Source organism: Miscanthus floridulus, chromosome 3 (assembly GCF_019320115.1).
Source record: "Miscanthus floridulus cultivar M001 chromosome 3, ASM1932011v1, whole genome shotgun sequence".
Taxonomy (NCBI): domain Eukaryota; kingdom Viridiplantae; phylum Streptophyta; class Magnoliopsida; order Poales; family Poaceae; genus Miscanthus; species Miscanthus floridulus.
The window spans coordinates 71799673-71825167 of NC_089582.1; the positions used below are offsets into that span (position 1 = coordinate 71799673).

Here is a 25495-nt window from a genome sequence, read left to right on the forward strand (position 1 = left end):
CACTGCTGTGCCAGTGGGTGATAATCATCTCCCATTCCTTTACTCTTCTTAATATAATGATACACAGCTCTCCTGCATGTTCGATAAAAATGATGTGCTGCTCTTTGGTGAAGTTTCAATTTCCCGACCAAGAGAGAAGACAGGGTCAAGCCGACGCCGCCCTTCCTCACCTGCCTGAATGGAATGAATATCTCCTTCGTCTAGTCGAGAAGGGAAAAAGCCCGGCGGGGAACTGGACCGTGACTCTTCTAAACCATTACATGACGGAGAAGTCCATTCTCGTCATGATCGATCCACGTCCTACCATAGTGCCCGGAGAACCAGGCTTGCTTAGCTTACCAAGCTAGCTTACTAAGCTAAGCGCGAAGGAATTTTTCTAAGATGGCAGAGCTAGCCAGAAGGTAGCCTAGCTTGCTTCTAGAAGATTCTATAGTGATCCACAGGAATCGGTCTCGGGTGACGCCTCCCTAGTCGTCGAAAGATTTCATCCCTCGGTCGTTAAGGAGCAAGAGGATGCGCGTTAGCGCAACGGCTTTCGCGCTAGTTGCTCAATCCGTTGCTTGTTTGGTTCGAGGTTGAGCTCACCCGCCGCCCTACGTCAGTAGTCTTCCTAACTTCTATTCCCTTTTTTTGCTCTAAGGTAAGGTCCTTCAAGAACAGCATTGCGGTCGCAACGGGGCTCTGGGTGAATATTGTCCGCCCGTATGAGCCGGGCTGTGAATATTTATAGGTCGGGGTCTTTACTGAAAAACCACAATACTACACTACAACAATTTGAAGAAATCCGCAAGTGACTATAATTTGAATTCACTAGTCGTGTTGAGTTGAGGCTTATTTCAATATAACAAATCTGCCAATCCCGATATTCCCACATTTCATTCTGGTCCAGTGTCCATTCCTGAATGAAAGAAATGAGCTTTTTTGCCCCTTCACTCACTTCTGAATGACTCCTTTAGCACTCCCTTTTTTATATAAAAAAATAGATACAGTTTACCTTTACCATACCTTCCAACCAAGCAAGAGTGTTTTTTGCAAGCTTTTTATAGCCACTCTTCCTAGGGCAGGGCAGCAAGTCTCTTATCCATATTGAAAGCATAAGTTTGAAAGTTTTGATAACAGGTTCTATGAAAAGCTAGCAATCCTGTGAGTTTTCCAAAAGTGAGGCTAACAATAGCTATTAAGTCTACTCTTATGGAGATGATTGAGTGGAAGTTGGATAAGGATTGGAGTCGGATAGGGTGGGAGTAGGTCCAGCCGAGAGGGCCATAGGAGTGGTCCGGACGAGCTTACTCTTAGCCATTGGAAGTAGTTGCTGATGGAAAAGTAAGAGTTGCTTAGGTTTAGTGTTAACTATTATGTTTTACTCTAAGTTGAAATTCAATCTTTAGAAATCAAAACTAGAGGGTTAGTACTTGGATCGAACTCTCGGCTTTGGGGTATTTTTTCTACCTTGGGTGACCTAAGGAGAGAGAGGGATCATCAATCTGAGCTATGGTTCCTGCATCGAAAGGATTCAAATAACTTACCAGAATATGTACAGAGGCATCTTCTTTATCTCTCTATATGGGAAGAATTACGGTCAAGGACTTACCTTTTCTTTCTGAACTCATTCTTTTCTTCCCCAGTACTGTGCATTGGATCAATTAGAACAACAAATGTGCTTCATCTTTTGTAGGTTCTGGGATTGCTATTCTATTTGAAAGAGGATGGAACGTTGGACATACGAGTGCCCTTCGAGCGATGGAGGAACCGCCTACACATCCCCACCTTAATAGCTCAATTGCAAAAGGAAGAAAAAGAAATCAATCTGACTAACCTCTCTCTCAGCAACATATCAGCTTTCTAGCATGCATATTTGAGAGTTACATTGCAGGAGAAAAGATCAGCTATACTTTTGTTGTTTGAATAAAAAACAATTAGCCACACTTGTTTGAATCCTTTTGTATCAACCCATAATTTAGCATCAGGATCCATGACAGGCGGGCCGTATCATGGTTGTTATTCTTTAAATATACCAATAGCAAAACAGAAACCTATCATGCATTCAATCTTTCATCTTTATATTCTATATCTGCTTGTTTCGAGTCCTTCTTTTACTTTATCCTTCCTTTCTTTTTAGTCAAGATGTGCTGTAAGGATCAAGAGTGTACCTTATGTGTTTTCAATTCTGCTTCGCTTTCATCAGCCTTATTATGGGTTTGCCTGGGCGCTTCCTTATATTAGATTCTCTATACTCCCCTCCCTTTCTGATTATTCTATTTAATGCAAGAGTAAGGATAGACGTCTTATTCTTCAGTGTTGAGATAGAATGACTGTAGACCCTCTTCTCTCTTTTAGTTAGCCTTACTTATTTATTCCAATTCCTAATCTATATCATAAAGCAAAGCCCTTTTTGCGCCGCAAGGCTATCTCCTACGTATCAAATTATCACTTCTAGGAGTAATATGCCAGTAACTATAGAGGACTTTATTCTTAAGAGGACTTTATTCTTATTCTAAATAGGCATAGGTCCGGTGCAAGTGTCCTTATATACATGTATATGTCGGTTAAACACTGCCCAAATACAGGTCAAAGCAAAGTAGGTTTACAGCTAAGAGTTCACTTTTCTCAAGCATCTAACTAAGCTCCAGCAATTGCTATTGGAAGCCTCTTGTTCTCCAGCTCATGCATCCAGTAAATGCCCTGCTCATGTCGTGGGTTCAAATCCTATTGGACGCAATCTTTTTTCTATCTATTCTTTAAATAACTATACTAAAAACTAATTTTTTTTTGCATGATTCAAATGAAAAATCTTTCTCAACGATTCCTCTTCTACTAACACGAGTTATACTAATAAGAGTAGACATGCTATATTTATGTTTGTTCCTGAAGGGAAAACCGTTCAAGCTGTTCCTGAATAGCTTCCTTCAAAAGGGTTTCTGCTTGCTCGGTGAATGTCTTACTAGAAGATAGAATTCTTGGAATTGAGGTTTAGTATCTTTTAGGTGTTTACGTAACTCATCTAGAAATTTCTTTACCTGTTCAATTTCTAACGAATCAAGATATCCTCTCGTTCTGGTATAAATAGTAGCTACCTGCTCTTCCACTGGGAGAGGGTTTGATTGGGATTGTTTAAGCAATTCCCGTAATCGTCGACCCCTTGCCAATTGATTCTGACTTGTTTTATCCAGAGCAGAGGCGAATTGTGCAAAGGCTTGTAATTCTGCGAATTGAGCTAGTTCCAATTTTGATTTGCCAGCTACTTGTTTCATGGCTTTAATTTGAGCTGCGGATCCCACTCTGGAAACTGAAATACCCACATTAATAGCAGGTCGAATTCCGGCATTGAATAGATCCGCGGATAAGAATATTTGTCCATCTGTAATTGAGATTACATTAGTAGGAATATAGGCGGAAACGTCTCCAGATTGAGTCTCCACTATTGGTAAAGCGGTCATACTCCCTTCGCCTAAAAGAGAATTTAATTTAGCGGCTCTTTCTAAAAGGCGTGAATGCAAATAAAAAACATCCCCTGGATAAGCTTCGCGGCCGGGAGGTCTTCTTAATAGAAGGGACATTTGGCGATAAGCTTGTGCCTGTTTGGAGAGATCATCATAAATTATTAAAGTATGCCGTTCGCGGTACATAAAATACTCAGCCAGGGCTGCTCCCGTATAAGGAGCGAGATATTGTAATGTAGCGGGTGAATCCGCCATTTCAGCTACTACAATAGTGTATTCCATGGCCCCCTCTTCGTGGAAAGTAGTTACTACTTGAGCCACGGAGGATGCTCTTTGACCGATAGCTACATAAACACATATTACATCTTGCCCTTTTTGATTGAGAATTGTATCTGTGGCTACTGCTGTTTTGCCAGTCTGTCTGTCCCCAATAATTAACTCTCGCTGACCGCGCCCTATGGGGATCATCGAATCGATAGCAATAAGCCCTGTTTGAAGGGGTTCATATACGGAACGCCTAGAAATTATACCCGGAGCAGGAGATTCAATTAAGCGAGATTCTGAAGCGACAATTTCGCCTCTCCCATCAATAGGTTTAGCGAGAGCATTTATAACACGACCCAAGTAAGCCTCGCTCACGGGTATCTGAGCAATTCTTCCTGTTGCTTTTACAAAACTTCCCTCTTGTATCATCAACCCATCGCCCATTAATACAATCCCAACATTTTTGGATTCCAAATTCAGAGCAATACCTCTCGTCCCTTCTGCAAATTCGACTAATTCACCTGACATTATTTCACCAAGACCTATAATACGAGCAATCCCATCCCCCACTTGCACTACGCGACCGATATTCTCAATCCCTACTTTCCTATTATATTGTTAGTTTGCGGAGAATTTTATTAATTTCGTCGACTCGAAGGGTTGCCCTTTGCAGGTATGTCAAGAGGTGTCTTTGGGTCAGGTGGTAGAAGAGCAAGAAAGAGTCAGGTATGTATTTCAGGAGTGATCCGATTGTTCTCCGTAGGAAAGAGAAAGCTGGTTAGAAACCCTGAACTACAGATGCAAGGGGAAAGAAGGCAGATGGGGAGGATAGGAAAATCGTACCCACCTTTTCTTTTAATGGAAGGTGATGCTTGTCGAAGAGAACAAACAGTAAGTCGAACCTACTGTGATAAATGAAATCCCTAGCCCCGCAGGGCAGGACCATATTTTGTAGTAGTAGTTTTTCTCATTGGTAAAGCTAGATAGGTTAGAGGATGTGAGCTAGTAGCAGCAAGTTAAGTAAGGGATAAGATTGGTCCCTCTGTGTTCAGAAAGATACCTTTCTGATCGTGACTTCGGTTACGCACAAGAAGATGGGAGCTATTGGCAAAGGTAACCACCATCACTAGGCAACCAACATATGCTTTTCCAAAGCCAGAACTAGGATAGCGAGCTAGAAAGGAGAAGTGAACTGGTTGAGAGGAAGAATCAAGTAGAACCGCTAGAAGCTCTTGTTGCCTTATTTGAATATGGACCAATCAACAACCTTTTCTTTGAAAAAAGAGGAATCATGTTTCCGACCTTGCCACCGGACTATTTGATGGAGCAGGGAGCCTGTAACAACTAGAATAGACAAGAAGGCTTGCCAAGAATAGACGAAGGCCCTTAGCCGAGGAGCAAGAAAATGGATGTGCAAACAGAGAACCTCTTAAGGTCTCTTACAGAGAAGATTCTTGCCTGGGAAGAGAGGATCAGAACTCACACTCGATCCCTACTCTTTCCTCGTACTTCACAGGTTTTCGAGGCCGAGGGTGAACTGGACTTGCATTCACTTGCTGGGAAAAAGAGAGTGGATCAGGCTACGACTGAGGCTGAGGATAGGTCACAGGACGGATGAGGTAAAGTATTCCAAAACGGAGGATTCCAACCCGAGGAAGTAGGTCAACCACCTTGAATATGGTTTCGTGGAAGTAGTTAGGGGATAAGCCCAAGGAGGATAGGCCTATGGGATTTCCACAATGAGTCCTAGTACCAGGTAGGTTAAGGCGTAATAAGTCAAAGAGGTCTTAGCGGAACTCGATAGGCCAAAAAGGAGGGACTCATCAAAGGAAGTTGCCGACTTGGGTAGGTAAGCAAGAAAGTAGACTCCTTCATCGGCCAGGGTACTCCTGAAATCTATCTCAGAAGGGAAAAGAGGAGTTATGGTATAGAGAATTCTGACCTAAATGGATGCATTGATTAGGGTCTTTGTCCCTAAGAAATGCATCCTTACGAATACAAGAGTGGTTTTTTTGGTATAGCAGGACTTGAACCTGCGACCATTAGGTTAAAAGCCCAATGCTCTACCAACTGAGCTATACACCCGATTTTACAAGAAGGCTTGGTGCGGAAAAGAAAAGAGGGTGGCCTGACCCCTTTTCTTCTTATCATATCACAAGGGCGCGGCTTTGTATGGGGCTCGTACTGCGGAGCAAGTCTGGGAGTCCTTTCCACTCATTGAGGATTCTATCTAAAAAAGGTCAACGGGGGAGACTACAGTAGCTCAAACTCAGACTATCTACGAAAAAGCTAAAACTCCCTTGTCTTCAACTATGAACTTACATCTATTGATAACACGGGTCAATCGCATCCCTAGTTCTAACTGACCTAGCAAGGACCAACTTTATAAATTGATTCGATTTAACGAGAGGCTCAGAGATGGTATACGTAGAATAGGGGAAAGTAAAGACAAACTTCGGTCAATTTACGTTTTCAAAACTACAGCTATCTTGCCTAGAGTCCTAGAGCTTAACGGAACTCTTATTTACTATAAGAGCCCACCACTTTATAAGTGCTTTCCTCTCTCTTTCTTTCGAACCATAAACTCCGAAGCGGTTTCACTTTACCATACTGGAGAAGGGCTTCACTCGCGCCTTGGGGACAGAACTAGAGTACAAAACTAGCTTCCGCTGTACATATTGTTTTTGGGTAATAATACTATCATTGAGAAAGAATAGATAACGACTATCAGGCATATGACTGATTTCTATATGGGTGTAGGCTCATACTCTCATTTTATCCTTGCTCGCTGTTCCCGACAGGAATACGTCACTTAAAATAAGCTATTGACGTCTTAGTTCTGACCTTGTCTCCTTTCTTTCTTTTGTTCACCGGTGCAAGGCAAGGGCGGAGCTCTCTTATGTTCATCTTCCACGCCTGTCTGCATCCCAAGCACTAAATGAGACCAATCCCGGAAAAAGGCTTTCTTGCATCTTTAGCTTCCCCACCCGGCCTCTATTCTAGATTCACCGTCTTCGGATGCATCAATTTATTATGCTTATGCCTAATCTTAATACTGGCTAGTTACTTCAATTACCTTACCCCACAGCCCCTCCTTTTAAGGAGGTTTCAGAGCACCCAGTCATAGCTCGTCACAAGAAAGGATTGATGGTCGAGTCCCCATGCATGAAGTCAGTGGATTCGAGTGAACTTACCATACTACAAATCGGCATACTTGAGGAAGCTTCTTACTAAACCAAAGAAAGGGCAGCTCCAGTTGTGTTGTCGATTCCCTTCTCCCGAGAGCTTTCACACTCTGGGATGGGAGTCCCTTCCAAGACTTGACCAAAAGCTTATCTCTTTCATCTCAATTTAACATTTTCCGAAATGCGGCTAGACCGAGGCAGAGCAAGAGTGCAGCTTCAATCGATCCCCGGCGACATCTTTTAGGCCAATGTTGGGCGTATCAACTATCTCACCTAGAGAGTGAGGAAAGAAAACAGTCTCGATAGCGGATAAAGCTCTTCCGGTTTAATAAGTTTCTCTTGGACCGTGCGTTCCGCCAACAGACGAGACGTGAGGAGAAATGGAGACTTCTCCCCATATCTGGTCTAATCCATACTTTTATTTAAAGTCTCTAGTGGGTGCGAGCGGCTCCCGCACCGGGTTGGGTCTGTAGTCTGTCATTTTGACCAAAAGATGAAGTTTGGTTAAGTCCTCCAAATGAGTCCATTTGCCTCGTTCACATAGGTCCTTTCCACGAGGGCCAAAGTGAACCCAAAGTCTTGTGTAGGCTTTTTTGTTTATATCCATGTGGCCAAAACAAGATATTTAGCAGGGATACAGACGACGCGATTCCTGCTTTCATAGTTTGATCAAGTAGCTGAAGTCGTGGCGCTGATCGTGTGGTTTGCCTCCTCTCTCGCGGCCGTGTGTTGGTCAGCGTGGTATGGAGTAGCGGTTCCTCGGTAGTCTGACTGTTTCGATGCAACATCTCTATCTTTCATCCCGGGTAGGCCTTTTCTAAAAAGTCTTGTGCTTAGGTGCCCGTTTTAGAGTAGTTCGTGCGTTGGGTAAGGTTTCCGTTCGAGACCATGAAAATGAGATATTTTATTAGATAGAGCCGATGAATCAAAAGAAAAGCAAGCCTCTTTTTCCTGTACGTACTGGTACTATATCCTTTCTTCTTCCTTCTGCATATGATAAAAACTTCATCTATTGGAGTGCCCGGTGAATATGTCTAGTTGAAGTTTCCTTCCATAGACATGCCTTTTTTCCTAGGTTTTTTTTAGCTAGGCCCGCTTTTTGTCACTAGTAAAGCATATTCTCTTTCCAGTTTAGATGTTTCATCCCCTATTTGTAGTTTCTTTCCATGTGGGTGCAGGAGTTCAAAGGCAGCTATCAAAGTGATGTGTGGGCAAAAAATGTGTTGCATGGCAAGTAGGAGATGAGCCGTCAGAGGATGACTTTTGATCTTTTCCAGCTTTGACTGAGTCGAAATGAAGAGTCCTCGTAAGTGAAACTAGAGGAAAGGAGAATGGATGGGGCGATGGATTTTCTAAGTTCATAGTCAATTGCTTAACACGTTGTTCTCGCCAAATAAGCATTATAGAAAAGCCTTACTTCGTTCTATATGGTTATGGGAGGTTTATAGTTCTGTCTGCTTCGAGCGCTTGTAAAGCGGACTGACCAGTTATAAGAAATGTATGTGCTTGTTGATAGGCTCTGACTGCAGTCATCGTTCTAAGATCCAGTCTTTTCTTCTTTAAAAATCAAATAAATGCCTTCCCTCAGCTCTAGGGTACAAGGAAAGAGCCACTCCTACTATTCTTTGTTTCGTTGGTAGAACCAACACAAACCTCATGTTTTCTAGCCAGGAGTAGAAACCTCAAGAGCACACGAGCAAATGTTAGCTTAACACACCAGTGCCAAAGGAATCTTCCCCTATTGGCCCATCTTTTTGATGGAATTCGTAACCTAGTAGGAAATGGAATTCCTGCCCCATTCGGAAAGCCGGATGTTCGCTGATGAGAAAGTCAAGAAGACCCCCAAGTGTATGTTCTTTATCTCTTTGTCAAGACCAAATGGTGATGCAACCAAGGAAAAGAGCGCGTTACAACTTCTTTCAAAGACTTTCCGATGTAGTCGTGTAGCTATTGCTTCTGTTCCAGGAAAGCATACGGATGTTTCTTACTTCTATGTTCTGATTGAGCTAAATCCTGGGTTGTTATGGATCAATGCTAAAGCCATCCTTGAGAACACAATCCCTAGCAATCAATTCTACTTAGTTCAGTTATTCAGCTTTCCAAAGGGACTCACCTACATTCTATCCGCAACATACTGGTATCCATATCTTTTGTTGGGAATATCCGATTCGTACTGGTAACTGAAGAATATCCGAAGCAGCCTTATCCGATCCAAGTCTTATCCATATCTGCTTCGTACCCGCTCCATTTTGCAAAAGTCAGCCCAATAAATATCTATCATGATTTGTGCAATTCAGCCTCAACGTCCATAGAATAAAAGTGAAATAAAAAGCGTCCACGGAGCACCTCAGTGGAGCAATGTTTCCTCAATGAAATCCAATTTGTGCTTGAGATGTGCAATAATGTATCAAGAACGCTTCAATCGGCTTCAGCTGGTTCTAACCATCGATAGGTGGATAACTTCCACCAGAGTGTTGCTGCAACTCACACCGAGGGACAGGGGGTGTCGGTTCAGACTTCCTATTGCCAAAGGTACAATAAAAAATGTGCAAAACTAGTCCCCAGATCATGTGGTTGATGGTGCATGTGGTAGCCCTGGGCAAGCTTGTTGTATAAAAAAGAATCTTGAGAAAGGTAACAACTGTTGTAAAGTAAATACGTTAGTTGGGTTGGTTTAGCTGGTTTATTGGGCTGAGTGGTAAAAGGCTATTCAATTTGGTCGGGTAAAGGATGGTTGACTCCCAACTGTCAAAGCGGTATGTCTTCACAAGAACGAAGGCCCCGAACTTGGGATTCCATGTGAGAGTAGCGACTTAAAAGATCGAGTTGTTGAAGCGAAATCTACGAACTAGTTTCTGAGCAGTCGTGAGTCAAGTGGAATAGGCCTAAAATGCGGATTAGGATGAAAGACATCTTGCTTCAAGACTTCCATAATATAAGTAATCTCATATGTTTGAACTGAGAGAGCTTCATTTTCCAATAGTGCCAGGACCTGTGTTCCATATCCATTATCTTTTCCTTGTCCTTCTTGTCGAATAGAAAGCAAATATATGTTCTACGATAAAGCGTATGTCCTATATTTATGCCTTTCATTCATCTTACCATACTTCTTATTTCCTTTGACTGTAACCTGAACCAGCCAGAGTTCAAATTCTGATCAGAAAAGTGAAACGTATCTTCCTTAGTGAAGTAGAGTGTTTCAAAAATTCCGTGCATCGCCGACTCTCACCAGTCCCGATGCAGGTAGAGTAGGACATGTGCGTTACCAAGCATGGCTTAAAAGGCTTTTCTTGGTGCGTTCACTACTCGAATCGGGTCCTTCCTCTATCGAATATCCCTAACTAGCTTTCCAAGCCAGAGGTGTTATTTCCAAGTTTCCTTGGGTAAGTGAAGAGATGAAGTCCTCTTCTTCACAGTGAAAGTAGCTCAAGAGGAAAGCAAGCAACTACACAGGATCACCAAAACGTTGTTTTTGTGCCTATGTTCACACTTCGTTCCTGCTCAACTGTGCTTTTTAGTTAAAACAAGCAAATTCGTTTGGTGTAGTTGAAATAACGGAATTGGAACTTGTTTGGTCAAGTAACAGGAAACTCAATCAAACTCATAATTGTGTCAATGGAATCTTTTCCTTTTTGTTTGAATATTCACTTAAGACCATTCCAAGGCTCCTTTTCGCCATGCATAAACTAAACCAACAACTAGGATAAGCACAAAAATGAAAGCTTCGATAAAAACGGATACACCCAATACGTTGAAACTCATTGCCCAAGGGTAGAGAAAGACAGTTTCCACATCAAAAACAACAAAAACTAGTGCTAACATGTAATAGCGTATTCGGAATTGTAACCAAGCCCCCCCATGGGTTCTATACCCGATTCATAACTAGAAAGCTTCTCTGGTCCTTCACTAACCGGAGCTAAAAGTCCTGAAATCCAAAATACCAAAATAGGAATAAGGCTTGCTATTATTAGAAATGTCCAAAAAATATCATATTCGTGAAGCAGAAACATAAATGTACTCCCATTAATGTGGAATAGGCGAAACTGAATTAGTCAATTCAAGTTGACATTGTCAATTTATCCAGAACTTCTCTCTTTTCCTCGGTGAAACAAGAATCTGTTTTGCTCAAACCAAAGGCAAGGAGCGCTTACTTTGGCCTTTGTTTCTTTTGTGATATGTCTTCCTTAAGGATTCATCCAATGTAATCCCCACTTCCCTTCTTTTTGATTTCCCTTCTATTTAGATATGATATAGACCTAATTCTTATATAAAGAAAACTCTTTCGCTTCACTTTGTCTCACTTTCTCTAGAATCTCTAGAAAAAAGAATTGCTCTACCCTTTATATTTAATGATAGTCAGAGACTATTAAATAAAAAAGAAAAAACTTACTACTAATTAGATTAGAACCTAATTAAAGTCGGATGATTAATATATACATCCTAATGAGGAGTAATACTAAAAAAAGAACTCTATTTCAGAATTCTGAAACAGAATATCCTGTTTTATTATTTACTCTTTCTTTTTTTTCTTTCGATTTTTTCTATTTTATTTAAAGTGGATCGATTTAGATAATGTATATTTAGATAATGTATATGATAGTAATATACTTAAAACAAAAATAGGAATCCGCAAAATGGAGAAAATCGTTGCAGTCATTATAGGAAAGTATAGGGAGACTTAGAGCATATCCTATTTGAAGGAGCATGAAATTCAAATCAGGTAAGGGATCCTTCCTTCTATTGATTTGATCAAAATTCTTTTTTCTTTTCCTGTCTCTCTGATTTTCGATGAATGAGCCTATGGTAATGCTTTTATCTCTATTCTATGGCGCAATCGACCGTCGAGTCTATAAACAAGTACTAAATAAGGAAAAGAAAACTATACTAAAGGAAACATAAGATATCCATCCTAAAATGGAAAAAGACGTATATATTAGGGCTATACGGATTCGAACCGTAGACCTTCTCGGTAAAACAGATCAAATGGATTATTATCGAAATGATTCGAACTGTTTCAAAGACCCAACATGCATTTTTCTGCATTGGGCTCTTTCATCAACTGATGTAAAGATCAGTTAATTCGCCATAGTTTTTCTTTAGGGAAAGATAATAAGATGGCTCCCTGTGCTCTGATTGATTATTTGTCTTATGATCTATCTAGGAACAATACCAAAGTGTTTCAAAGGAGGATTACCTTGACTTAGGTCTGCCTACGGCCTAAATTAAATCAACCTAAGTGAAATGGAGTCTCTATCGTTCCGCTGCAAGAGTTTACTATGAGACTTCATACACCTTAAAGTTCATAGAACGAAAAGAAGTTTTTTGGAGGCCCTTATCCTCATTACACCTAGCATTGAGTGGGCTGGATATTTACCTTATCAACTAGCAAATCAATAGGGGTTCTATTTGAGTAAGCACCTGAATTGGCACCTGAATCGGACTGAACTGGCTGTTTGTCATTGTCAGGCTACTGTTCTTCTATTCTTTCGAATCCATGAAGTAAGACATTGATTTTGCAACAAGGTCAATTATGTTCATTGCATAATAAGTTCCCTTGAAAAGCATTGGCGCACGTGTAAACGAGTTGCTCTACCGAACTGAGCTATAGCCCTTGTCAGAGATATCTTAACATATAGATAATTTCTTGTCAAGATGAATATTCTCTAATGCCAGAGGATATCCCTTTGATCCGTTTACTATATAACATAAACATACCAATAACGGAGCGGTATTGCTTATAAAAAGGATTCGATCTATAATAGATTCTTTGACAGGCTTTGGTCGAGCAACCGATAAAGAGACATTTCTTTCACGGCTACTGCCTACATAACTAGTCTTCCTCTTTTCCAGGAAGAAAGTCTCAGACCATATGTAGTTCTCGTTTCGGCCCCTTTTGTTAGACCAGTTCCTTTCGGTGCTGAGTTACTTACTGCCCCGAAACTGAAGTGGCTTCTTCACTCCAGCACAGAAGTATTCTGGAAAAAGGGGCGCATCCAGTAGGAAGTGGAAAGTGGTGGTTTCCACTTCCTGTTTTAGGTTCTTTTATTTTATAGTTTGAAGTTCTCCTTGAGTTTCTTTTATAGTAGGAAGTTCTCCAAAAGTATGAAAGGCTTGAGGGCTTTGTACCAACCATTCTAGTGTGGTTGGATTCTGCTCAACAGCCCAAGGACTTTCCGCACATCTTTTGTTCTTTCCACTGCTTGAAGTGATTGCGACAACTACGAAGAAACGACGAATCCCAACTACGGATATATAAGAACCGAAACTGCTCAGAGCATTCCATCTGGCGTAAGCATCTGGATAATCTGGAATGCGACGTGGCATACCCGAAAGCCCTAAGAAATGCATGGGAAAGAAGGTCAGATTAACCCCAAAAAAAGTGATCCAAAAATGTATTTGGCCTAAAGTTTCAGGATATGTCCGACCAAAGATTTTACCCACCCAGTAGTAAAATCCAGCAAATAAAGCAAAAACGGCTCCCATAGAAAGTACATAATGGAAATGTGCAACCACATAATAAGTATCATGTAGAGCAATGTCTAGCCCAGAGTTTGCTAGAACTATTCCAGTGAGCCCTCCTATGGTGAACAAAAAGATGAACCCTACAGCAAATAACATGGGTGTTTTGTATTGTATCGAACCTCCCCACATGGTAGCGATCCAACTAAAGATTTTGATTCCAGTGGGCACAGCTATGATGATGGTAGCTGCGGTGAAGTAGGCACGCGTATCAATGTCTAAGCCCACAGTAAACATATGATGAGCCCAAACTAGAAATCCAAGAACACCTATACTTATCATGGCATAAACCATGCCTAGATACCCGAAGACCGGTTTTCTTGAAAAGGTCGATATGATATGACTAATAATACCGAATCCAGGCAGAATGAGAATATACACCTCTGGATGACCGAAGAACCAAAAGAGATGCTGGTATAATATTGGGTCTCCCCCTCCTGCTGGATCAAAAAAGGTTGTATTAAAGTTTCAATCGGTTAATAACATTGTAATTGCCCCTGCCAGTACCGGAAGTGATAATAAAAGTAGGAATGCTGTCACTAAAACTGACCACACAAAAAGTGGTAATCTATGCATAGTCATTCCAGGTCCACGCATGTTGAAGATAGTAGTTATAAAATTGATAGAACCTAAAATTGATGAAACACCTGATAGATGAAGACTAAAAATTGCTAAATCAACTGCTCCTCCGGAATGGCTGGTAATACCACTTAAGGGCGGATAGATCATCCACCCAGTGCCGCTGCCCACTTCTACTAAGGCTGAGCTTAATAGGAGCAAGAGACTTGGTGGCAACAACCAGAATGATATATTATTTAATCGTGGAAATGCCATGTCAGGTGCACCTATCAGAATCGGAACAAACCAATTCCCAAATCCACCTATCATCGCTGGCATAACCATAAAAAAGATCATTAAAAAAGCGTGAGCCATTATTAAAACATTATAAAGTTGATGATTCCCACCAAGAATTTGATCGCCGGGTCGGGCTAATTCCATACGAATCAGTACGGAGAAGCATGTGCCCATCACTCCTGCAACGTCACCGAAGATGAAATATAGAGTACCGATATCCTTGTGGTTAGTGGAGAAGAGCCATCAGGCCAGATTTGTCATTTTTTTTTGCGTTTTGATTTCAAACCTTATCAGAGAGGGGCCACTAAGGCTGGATGGAAAGAGAGGAGTTAGAGAGGAAAAGCATTTTCCAGGAAAAGAACCGCTTTACAGCACCAAATAGGGGCACCCCTGCTTACCGCTTAATGTCAGACATCTTACTTTACCCGTTTGGTACACAAGACCGAGATCAAAAGGGCGTTAGCAAGAGCGAAGAGAGCCCCCCCCCCCCCTATAAACACTGGATCCATGTGAAAGCCACAGTGCAGCCTAACGGACTCCCCTCCCTATAGAGCATCAAGCTGAACGCTAACCTCTTGGGGCCTTACCAGCAGTAACGGGGTTACTATAGAAAAGTAGCTGGGTCGGTTCCACGAAAAGCGATAGGCACATGTACTCGCTGGGAAGGAGTCTCGTTAGAACTATGTATTTGCCGTATCAAAAGTGAAGTGCTAGAAACAAAAGCTGAGCATAACCCCGGTGCAGATGACAGAAGACGAAAGCAATTGATGGAAAGACGAATAACCTAAGTTGAAATAAATACACACCATGGCAGGAAACGACTGAGTTCAACAGGGAAAAGGTGACGAAAACGCGCTCTAGCCAAAAACGAGTTGCTTCGAAGGCTGGGCTCGGAAGCGTATCAACACGCCAAGCAGAAACGAGAACCCCGTGAACAACTATATATGAGATTAGTGGCCGTTATCATACGACCTTTAGCCAAGTAAACTCTTCTCTTTCCTATTCAATATGTATTGGGAGAAGCCAATCCCTTGGGTCATTTCGCTTTTCGTGCTGACCCAGAGGAGCATGCACGGGAGTCGACCGGACCAGAACCGCTTTCTTTCCGGCCGAAGTACCGCTTTAAGAATACAGTAGTGGAAGCCCTGTGAAGACTTCTTCTCGATCAAAACTCGTAGAGAAATCAGAACAGTTGAAGGAAGGGACACCCCTTATAATTGAATTCACTTTATTTTCTTCCGAAAAAATCCCGGGGTGAGAAATTGAGAATCAACTCTTATCTTGCCCGAAGGGTTTTTCCACCCACTTTCCCGGTTGACTGAGCAATAAGGAAACGTTTCACTGGACAGCACCTAGACCCGCAACTAGTAGCGAGCTTCCATTCGTATCTGGTGGTAGCCTGCGCGCAAGTCAAGCTTACAGAATTCCTGCCGGGGCGCCTTCTTTCTTATGCCAGCCAAGTAGCAATCTGAAACCAATCAATCTTCCTTACACTACGACAATTCACTTGAACTACCAACATCATGAGTGACCCAGGCCGGCCGTATATGCTGCCATTTCTCCTCATCCTTGTCTCTACTTGTTAATTGCTCGCAGCCCGTAGTGGGCCTTGAGTAGGATTTAAGTAGGATTTAAGCACGGGTTTCGTCTACTTTTCCTTATCCTTATGGGAATTTAAGAGAGAGATCACTCCACTGAGTAACCGAGAGAGAAGATTAAGGCAACTCGGCGATTGAAGAAAGTGACTACTTTAGCTCATAGCTAGATAGAACTAGTATGAAAAGATACCTAAAAAAGAGCCTTTCCCAAGCTAAATGCTATTTTCTCTTTTTTCTTTCTGCTAAAGGTATCAGTAGTTTTAGATCACAGGAGGCGAGCTAAAATACAACTATGCGATTCAGGATTCAGGCAAGTATGCCGTACCCTATTAAAAGTAGAGGAAACGAACCACCAATCCATTACGAAGCCAGCAAAGAAAACCAACGCTTAAGATGCTATTGGAGACTCGCATAGCTATTATTCGAAGCTTATTAATTTCTTTACTGCGTTCAAGGCATGACCGCGTGATAGGTGTCCTTTTCCCCCTACTCAAGAAGTAGAGTTACATGTGAGTTCCGATCGTGATATGACAAACAAATCTGACTTTTTCTTTCCCAAGCTGGCGCCTCTGGACCGATAGGAAGATCGATGACCCGCATCCTACAACTTCAAAGAAGTATTTGTATCACACCCGAGCAATGGACCGGGGAAGGAGTTTCATTCATTTACGGAGTTTGGAAGCGAGGACGATCCAGGATCGACTGCTATCTGAAGAAGTGGAGTGGAATGGATCTGATTACCCATTGGCGTCTGCATTGACGCTTCTGACTAGCCCTACTCTGTGTCTTTTGCGTTTCCTTATTCATGTACTCATGTCTATTTCTATTTGTATGATACTGATATTGCAATCGATCTATCCCTTGGTCCTGCCAATCGAATTGTTAAGTATGTTTTTCCCTTTCGAGAAATCAGTACCAAATGCCGAATTAGCGGCTGTACCAAATGGTCAATGCCTCTGGGGTCCCCCTTCTCTTCAGCTCTCTCCGGTTTCACCGATGTGTTGTGGCATGAAAGGCAGTGACGTCAGAAACCTATTTTCAAAGGTTACCAGACTTGGGGTTAGCTACACTCCCTTGGCCTTTCTTACCCTTCGTTCGGTCATTTAGCACGAACTTCACTGCCGGTACAGGAATGCTTTATATTTGGGTAATGAAGACAATGCACGCAGGGATCTTTTTAGCCAAATGATAGACCTCTATAAGGATCAAGTGGCTTCAGGAGCTCTAGTGAATTCCCAGCAAGTTATCCCGGATAAAAGAATCATTAACATTGGCTGGGCCATCTTTCCAAGTTGTCAAACTTAAGTTAGATGCTTACTCTTCGCCCTGTGCCTCTAGAGCTGCTGCCGGTGGTATAGTCAGAGATTGCCGTGGAGATCAAAGGATCTATGTATAACCTTGGTTCAAGGTCTGCCTTATGTGCTGAATTATGGGCAGGGACTGAAACAGCTTTGGGAGCTAGGCTACCAAGAAAAGAAGTGTTTCAACTTTCATACTTGAAATTTGGTTTGATTGCTGCAATGCAAGACAAACAATTGCTTTGGACCTTTCTTCCATTCTTTGTATTTCCTTATTAAGTCTTACATAGAAAAGGAAAGGGGTAGTGAGCGGTCTATAACAATAAAGCGTCGGAAAAGGGGGTGTGACCATGAAGAGGTTGGGCTGGTTTTAAGCTATTCTCTGAGCTTGGCTTTGTTCCCAATGCTATCAGCAGGAAATGAAGAGGGTGGCGGCGAGAGAAACCACTACATATACGAGTTGGTGGTATATGCTGGCGCTGGCGGCGGCCAAGGACTGGCGGTTCATCACCTCGACGTCAAGTCGGCGTTCCTGAACGGCGACCTGGAGGAGACTGTCTTCGTCAAGCAGGCTCCAGGCTTCACGGTGAAGGGAGCAGAGCACAAGGTGCTCCGGCTCCAGAAGGCACTCTACGGGCTGCGTTAGGCTCCAAGAGCGTGGAACGCCAAGCTCGACGCCACCATGGCGGAGCTTGGGTTCGCACGCTGCGCCACGGAGCACGCCCTGTACACGCGACGACGGGGGAAGGAAGAGCTCATCGTCGGCGTGTACGTCGATGACTTGATTGTCACGGGGGCGCGGGCGCGGGACATCGACGTGTTCAAGGAGGAAATGGCGGCCCGGTTCAAGATGAGTGACCTGGCGCGCTCTCCTACTACCTCGGCATTGAGGTGAAGCAGGGGAAGGAGGCAGTGACGCTGGGGCAGCGCGCCTACGCGCTGAAGCTGCTTGAGCGGGGCGGAATGGCGGACTGCAAGCCGATGGCGACACCAATGGAGGAGCGGATCAAGCTGTCCAAGGACAGCACGGCGGCGAAGGTGGACGCGACGCTCTACCCGGAGCATCGTCGGCGGGTTTGAGGTGGCTCACGCATACTCTGCCGGACATCGCGTTCGCGGTTGGGTATGGTGGAGCCGCTTCATGGAGGATCCGCGGGAGGACCATTGGACGGCGGTGAAGCGGGCTGCTGGGCTACATCAAGGGCTCCATCGATCAGGGGCTTGTCTTCCCAAGAACGGCGGGCTTGCAGCTGACGGCGTTCAGCGAGGCGCAAGCCCAAATCCAAAGATGGTGAGCCAGGGCTCACGGGCTTCAGTGATGCAGACATGGCCGGCGACGTTGATGGGCGGCGGAGCAACCTCTGGTGTGCTCGTCTTCCTCGGTTCGGCGCCAATCGCCTGGCAGTCGCTGAAGCAGAAGATGGTGGCGCTGTCGACCTGCGAAGCGGAATACGTTGCAAGCGGCCACTGCGGCGTGCCAAGTTGTGTGGCTGCGCCGGCTGCTGGGTGAGCTCACCGGCGTTGAGGCTCGCCCACCAGCGCTGATGGTGGACAACAAACCAGCCATCGCGCTGGCGAAGAACCCCGTCCTCCACGACAGGAGCAAGCACATCGACGTGAAGTTCCATTCCTCAGGGATTGCGTCGATGGAGGACAGCTTGTCATCGAGTTCGTCGAGACCGCCGGCAGCTCGCTGACATCCTCACCAAAGTCGCTTCGGACGCCTTAGGTTCATGGAGCTGAGGGGCATGATCGGCATGGTGGAAATCAAGGGTGGACAAGCCGGATTAGGGGAAGAATTGTAAGACATAATCTGCTGTCAACCCTCCTAATCTCTCCAGCAGTGGATTAAGGAGTGGCCGGTGGTCAGCGATGGCTTGTCCATGTCCTTGCCACTGTTGTAGTACGGCAATAGGCCATAGTTGGTAGAAGTACAATCAGCAAGTAGTGGGCTGATCTAAGGCATGTACTAGGAGTAGTTGAGGCTGTACTCAGCCATACCTCATGTACCATATAGTTGGTATGAGGCTTGTATAAATGTGTATGCATTTCAATAGAAAAAAGGCAGTTCATTTTGCCAACTTCAGGCTCTCAGCAGCTTCTCAGCCAACGCTGGAAGCAGAGAGGGGAAGTGGGGAGGCAGAGAGCTCAAGGCTCTTCTTCTACCTTGGGTCAGGGTGAGAGGGAGAGAGAAGGAGAGCAGGTTGCTCACCTGGTTCTTGATTGTAGGGGCCAACACCCCGATGATGAGAAGTATCCAAAAGAACCACGGCAAGTCTTGATTTCTGACAACTTATCAGGTCATTTGGAATGTAGAGTTGCATTGTTGCATGTTTCCTTACAATATATTCCCTGCAGGATTACCTCTTTTGAAGAGGGTGCTGTTCTATGCAACTTTCTTCCACTTCTACGCGAGTACTTGCCATCAACTGCAGAGGAAATTGAGGCGGATATAATTTCATTGGCACAATCAGAAGGTATTGAAGCTTCTTGCCTGCTTTCTTGCCTTGAGATGCTCTCAACAGTATTGGGAAGGTTCTTGGTGGTGCTTTCTTTATTAACTCTAACAGAAAGTGATTTCAAACTCTAGTAGTAGTATTAACACCCAAGTAGTAAAGTTTAGATCCGCCACTAGTTTGACAAGTCTAAATTTGCTGTTTGGCAGATTCTGAGTTTATGATATCTATACTGTCAAGGAGGTGGATGATACAAACATGGAGGCCACGTCAGCAGCTTCATATCCAAGGTGAATAACTAAATAGAAATCACATGTGTTTTATTCAATTCAGCTCATGTGAGAGTGTCTTCTTAATGAGTGGTCTTGTTACATAAGGTTACAAGTGGATGATGGAGGAAGGATGAATGCTACAAAGATTGTCCGTATGACACAGATGATTCAAATGGTAATCATAACCATCATTATGTTTCTCTAACTACTCAGTGAGATCTATAGCTACTTGGATTAGCTGAAGCTCTTTTCAACAACAACAACAACAATAAGCCTTTAAGTCCCAAACAAGTTGGGGGTAGGCTAGAGTTGAAACCCATCAGAAGCAATCAAGGTTCAGGCACGTGAATAACTGTTTTCCAAGCACTCCTATCTAAGGCTAAGTCTTTGGGTATATTCCATCCTTTCAAGTCTCCTTTTATTGCCTCTACCCAAGTCAACTTCGGTTTTCCTCTGCCTCTCTTCACGTTACTATCCTGACTTAGGATTCCGCTACGCACCGGTGCATCTAGAGGTCTCCGTTTCACATGTCTAAACCATCTCAACCGGTGTTGGACAAGCTTTTCTTCAATTGGCGCTACCCCTAATCTCTCATGTATATCATCGTTACGAACTCGATCCCTTCTTGTATGACCGCAAATCCAACGCAACATACGCATTTCCGCGACACTTAGCTGTTGAACATGTCGTCTTTTCGTAGGTCAACATTCTGCACCATACAACATAGCAGGTCTAATCGTCGTCCTATAAAACTTGCCTTTTAGCTTCTGTGGACTTTTGTCACATAGGACACCAGACGCTTGTCGCCACTTTATCCACTCTGCTTTGATTCTATGGCTAACATCTTCATCAATATCCCCGTCCCTCTGTAGCATTGATCCTAAATATCAAAAGGTATCCTTCCTAGGCACTACTTGACCTTCTAACTAACATCTTCCTCCTCCCGAGTAGCTGAAGCTCTTTTCATATTGAATATATGCAGCCGAAGACAATCCGCTTTTCGATTATCCTGATGAATTTTCCGAGGACGAGGATGATGGTAGCAACGACGAGGATCTTTTGGAGACGAGAAGGTTCTGACACCGACTACGAGAAGGAAGAAGTAGAGGTGGAAGAGGATGAGTAATGTTGAATGGAAGTTGTGATGAAATGTGCGGTTGTAGATGTAGGAGCTGTGAGCTCTGTAAGTAATGTTTGACGATCAGATAGGTTTAGAGCTGGCTGATGAATGTTTGTGTTGCTCATGCTGACTAAGAAGTGGGTTTGTCTCGACGTTGTGTACCAGTTATATTGCACAGCATGTGCATTACCCCGGAGGAAGAATTGAAAAAATATTTGGAAATGGCAGCTAGACACAAGCAAATCTTATGTGTTGTTGCTTTTGTTATATATGTACGTATATGGAGAGAAAATAATGTTTTCGTATCTGCAGCTGGCAGATTCTTGTAGGGTGTTTTTACCTAAAAATATCGATTTACATAAATTTATTTCGAAAGGGTTACCTTTTTTTATTTCGAAAGGACTACTTACATCCCTGGCGTAGGCCTGAGAAGCCGACAAGTTCCTTTATGATTTTTGTATAACGACTTCTAAATTTACAATTATTAATTAAAAAAAGGTATTATTTTAAAAAAATCCCCTTCCTGCCTCCGATGAAGAAGAGGGTTTACCGGGCCGGGTGCAGCAAGCGAGTTTAGTCACGGCACAAGGCCCATCAACTACTGGGCCACCGGCCCACTTCCCACCAGCATTCGGGCCCTAGTGATCGACGCCGGCGAAGGAAGAACAGTCAGAACAAGGAACGGAAAAATCAACAGAAACGGGTAAGAAAAACGGAAAAAATAGAGTGGCTCGGTCGGCGGCGGGTTCAGACTCTGCGACGCGGCCGCGGGAAGGAGAGGACTTGCCTCTACGCAATCCCGCTATCCTGGCGACGTCCACGACTCCGATTCTCCGGTAAATTGATATCATCTCTTGTTCTTATCGCTGTCCCCTTCACGTTCTGGTCGAGATTGTTCGATCCCATCTCCTGATGTGATTCGGTTCCACGATTGCCATCTCGCGTCAGTTGTTCGGCTGCTTCGGTTCGGGCAAGAATTCGCACCTTCCTTTATCCAGAGAAACCTATTAATCTTAGGCTTGGGCTTGGCAGTACGGGCTTATCCCTGGAGAGAGAGTTGGCTATTTGCAATGGCAAATGACCAATTATTTCATCCCTGGAGGGTTTTTTTTTTTTCTGTATATCTTGTAGCAAGAAAGAAAAAAGAAATTAGCTTCTGATGTCATGTAAGTCATCTGCTGGAAATGTCTATCCCTTTGGAGATTCGAGTCTGGAGATGCTTTGATGCCTATCCTTCTTGATGATAAGAGTAACCACCTTTTTGTTGCTTGTGCAGTTGTGCTTCCTTTGCTCTAAAAGGACCTCATGTCTCATGACTTGCTCTTCAGTTGTCTCTCTTTCTCAGTTCTATATACCATATCCAGATAGCCTTGCCTTCTAGCCTTATTTTCCTGCTACTTTACTTGTGGGGATTCATTCCTATATTGTCCTGTTACTTTACTTAAGGGATTCATTCCTAGTTCATTGCACATTGGTTATCCTGACAAATGGGAGCGTTGCTAGCAGACTCTCTTCTCTGGATAACCACACCAATCATGAGGGAATCGCCTCCAACACAGGGGGAGCCATCTACATCTTCTGCGGTGTGTGCACTTTCTGAATTTTACCTTTTTTTTTATCCTTTGCACTGAATTGTGATAACTTTGTTTGACTTGCATTAATTTGTATTTACTATATATCATAGTCATTTTCATGTCATGTTATGACGAACCAATCAACCATGACCCTCTTTTCTCAGTATACTCGACTATTGCATCACGTAGACATTAGTACATGGACTATGTCTACTAGTTGTCCTTGGCACCGCTGTCCTATGAATACCAAATTTTGGAAGTTGAATTTTTGAAGGCTTTGTTGGTATGATTGTTACAATACCGCGCACCACTTATATTAGTGATTTCTTTGATGCTTGAAACATGTACATAATCAGGTAACAAGAACAGCGTAACTAAATCTCATTGAATGATTTTGTATGTAAAGGTATAATATAGGCAAAAAAATTGTAGCTGTACTTTATAGTCTCTTTGGCTAATCTATTTATTATCTTTAACTGTTGTTTGATTAAACCAGGTTGATGATAGTAACTCAGCTGACAGGGTTGAAGATTCACAACTATTCCGCTCCGTGCCAACTTTAAACCAAGCTGCATCTTATCTTGCTCAGACAGCTTCATTCCTCACCCAGTGCCTCCCTGTACCTGGTTATGTGGGTTAGTTCGTTTAATTACTCTGGGAAAATAATTCCCTCATCTCAATTGTGTAAGAGATGTCAACTCTTATGATAATTCCATTTTAACTGCTAGGTCATGTTTACCATCTTAATGCAGGCCTATCTGAGGAGGACCAAGAATTATTAACACTGCCACTTGCATCAGCCTCAGGCAGGCTTTCTGTTCAGACTTCTTCAGTAGAGCCTGCTGGCACCAATTCATCCCTTGGTCAGGCAGATAGTGGTGGAAGCCCCTCTCAAGAAAACACAGGACAAATGGTGCCTTCACAAGTTTTTCAGAATGGAGCTTCACTGTTCCAAGGGTACAAGATTGCTCTGGCATCTTTATGTTTTTATCCTATCATGCAAATCCTACTAGAATTGGACACAGTGTCTCTCAGTGCAGCACCTTTCTTAAAATTTGATACACAGTGGGTCTATCTTTCCCCTACTAAAAAGTAAAACTGTATGTTGTGAGTTGAAATTGTATGCCATTCTGATGCAATTATATTTTTTTTATATCAAATTTGGATGCTAAATCAAACTATAGTGGATATCATAGCGTCCCCTAAGATGTCCCTGATATCTTGTGCAGCCTTGTTGAGCGTGCTCGGAAAACAGTCCGTGGTTCAGCAGATGATATTGGCTGGCTCCAGCGGGATCAAAGCTTACCTACAACTGAGGATGGGACAGCCAGATTCTTGGAGATTTTGGACTCTGTAAGGTCAGCTGAAGTACCAAACTCGAACTTGATGCTGATGATATCTAAACATGCTTTTAGTGATAGATTTAATATGAGCTCTATCTCATATGGACCATTTCATTTCTCTTCAGAAAAAATGAGCACAAGCTACCTGATTCAGTGGTTTACTTGCTGGTTCCAGGTTAGTCAGCTACCTCTCCTATTATGAGCTCTCAGTTTCCAACTTTTTATGATAACATTATATTTCTGGCTGTTTATAGGTCTGTTTAGTAACCATGGACCGCTTTACTTTGTCAAGACAAAGGCATATTTCTCCAAGATGGGTTTAGCTTGCCATATTGCCAAAATTCATAGTGAGGTAATTAACGTGAACTTTGCTCCTAATACTTAATTTCACAAAGCAGTACATTAAAAAAACACACTTTGCAGTCTTCAGTGAGTAAAAATGCACGAGAGATAAAGGAATACATAGAAGAAATATACTGGGGATCAAGGAAACGTGTGCTACTTCTTGGTCACAGCAAGGGCGGTGTTGATGCGGCTGCAGCCCTCTCCCTCTACTGGCCACAACTCAAAGACAAAGTCGCAGGTTTAGCATTAGCCCAAAGTCCATATGGAGGAAGCCCGGTTGCTTCAGATATCCTACGGGAGGGGCAGCTTGGTGACTACGTCAGGCTGCGTAAGATCATGGAGATCTTAGTATCCAAGGTTCTTAAGGTATTTGCCTTGATCATTCCAGCCACTGATAACCAGCTTGCCTATTGAATGACAGCGTTCTTGACTCTATTTGTTGCCTTGTCTTCAGGGTGATCTGCAGGCTCTAGAAGATCTGACTTACGAAAGGCGGAAAGAATTCCTGCGACAGCACCCGTTGCCTCAGGATGTTCCAATCGTTTCATTCCACACAGAGGCAAGCATCACTCCCAGTGTGCTCACAGCGCTCTCTCACGTTGCACACCTGGAGCTCCCGATTGCTGCCGACGGCAATTCCACCAGGATCCCAGTTGTAATGCCGCTTTCAGCCGCGATGGCAGCATGCTCGCAACTGCTGGTGGCAAGGTATGGCGAGAAGAGCGACGGTCTCGTGACGCGGAAGGACGCCGAGGTTCCTGGGTCAGTGGCAGTCCGGCCGGAGCGTAAGCTAGACCACGCGTGGATGGTGTATTGGTCGCTGAAAGAAGAGCCCGGGGATCAGGCGGACACGTCGCAGGTATGCGAAGCCCTGCTGACTCTGCTTGTCGAGGTTGCACAGAAGAGAAGGCATGAGATGGCCATGAAAGACGAGTGAAAGTAGCTGTTGGTAGTTTCTGAGTGCTGGCCGGAGATACTGAGACGAGATGCGTGTCCTCCCTGTAATCGTAGACCGGTTGCTGCCGGCTGTACAGAGTTGTTCTGCTCAAAGTGTTTTGGGACGTGTATTTGTCTGGTTGACAGAAGTTTGTGAATAATGATCTCTTGCATATATCATGTGAAGTTCTGAGTTGTTCCTGGAATGTGGCAGGATGTTTCCTTGGGTCAGATTGTAGATCTTTCTGAGCTTATTCTTTGAATAATATAGGTCAGATTGTTATATATCA

The 25495-nt window shown here is 43.4% G+C and overlaps 1 protein-coding gene and 1 non-coding gene across 4 annotated transcripts; one reads left to right on the forward strand and one right to left on the reverse strand.

The window, feature by feature from the left end:
- Positions 1-5716: 5716 nt before the first annotated feature.
- On the reverse strand, positions 5717-5789 carry TRNAK-UUU (transfer RNA lysine (anticodon UUU)). Its single transcript has one exon. It is a non-coding gene; the product is annotated as a tRNA-Lys (tRNA).
- A 15907-nt stretch (positions 5790-21696) lies between these two features.
- LOC136545941 (uncharacterized) lies at positions 21697-25360 on the forward strand. 3 transcript variants are annotated; one of them, XM_066537903.1, is made up of 9 exons: positions 21697-21843; positions 22284-22590; positions 23078-23216; positions 23334-23538; positions 23811-23939; positions 24050-24099; positions 24179-24276; positions 24348-24635; positions 24724-25360. In XM_066537903.1, exons 2-9 carry the CDS (start codon positions 22495-22497, stop codon positions 25204-25206), a joined length of 1488 nt encoding a protein of 495 aa, XP_066394000.1. In that variant the 5' UTR covers positions 21697-21843; positions 22284-22494; the 3' UTR covers positions 25207-25360. The 3 variants fall into 3 exon arrangements, with proteins under 3 accessions (XP_066394000.1, XP_066394002.1, XP_066394001.1); XM_066537905.1 differs by having other exon boundaries at positions 22511-22590; XM_066537904.1 differs by having other exon boundaries at positions 22514-22590.
- The last annotated feature ends 135 nt before the right edge of the window (positions 25361-25495 follow it).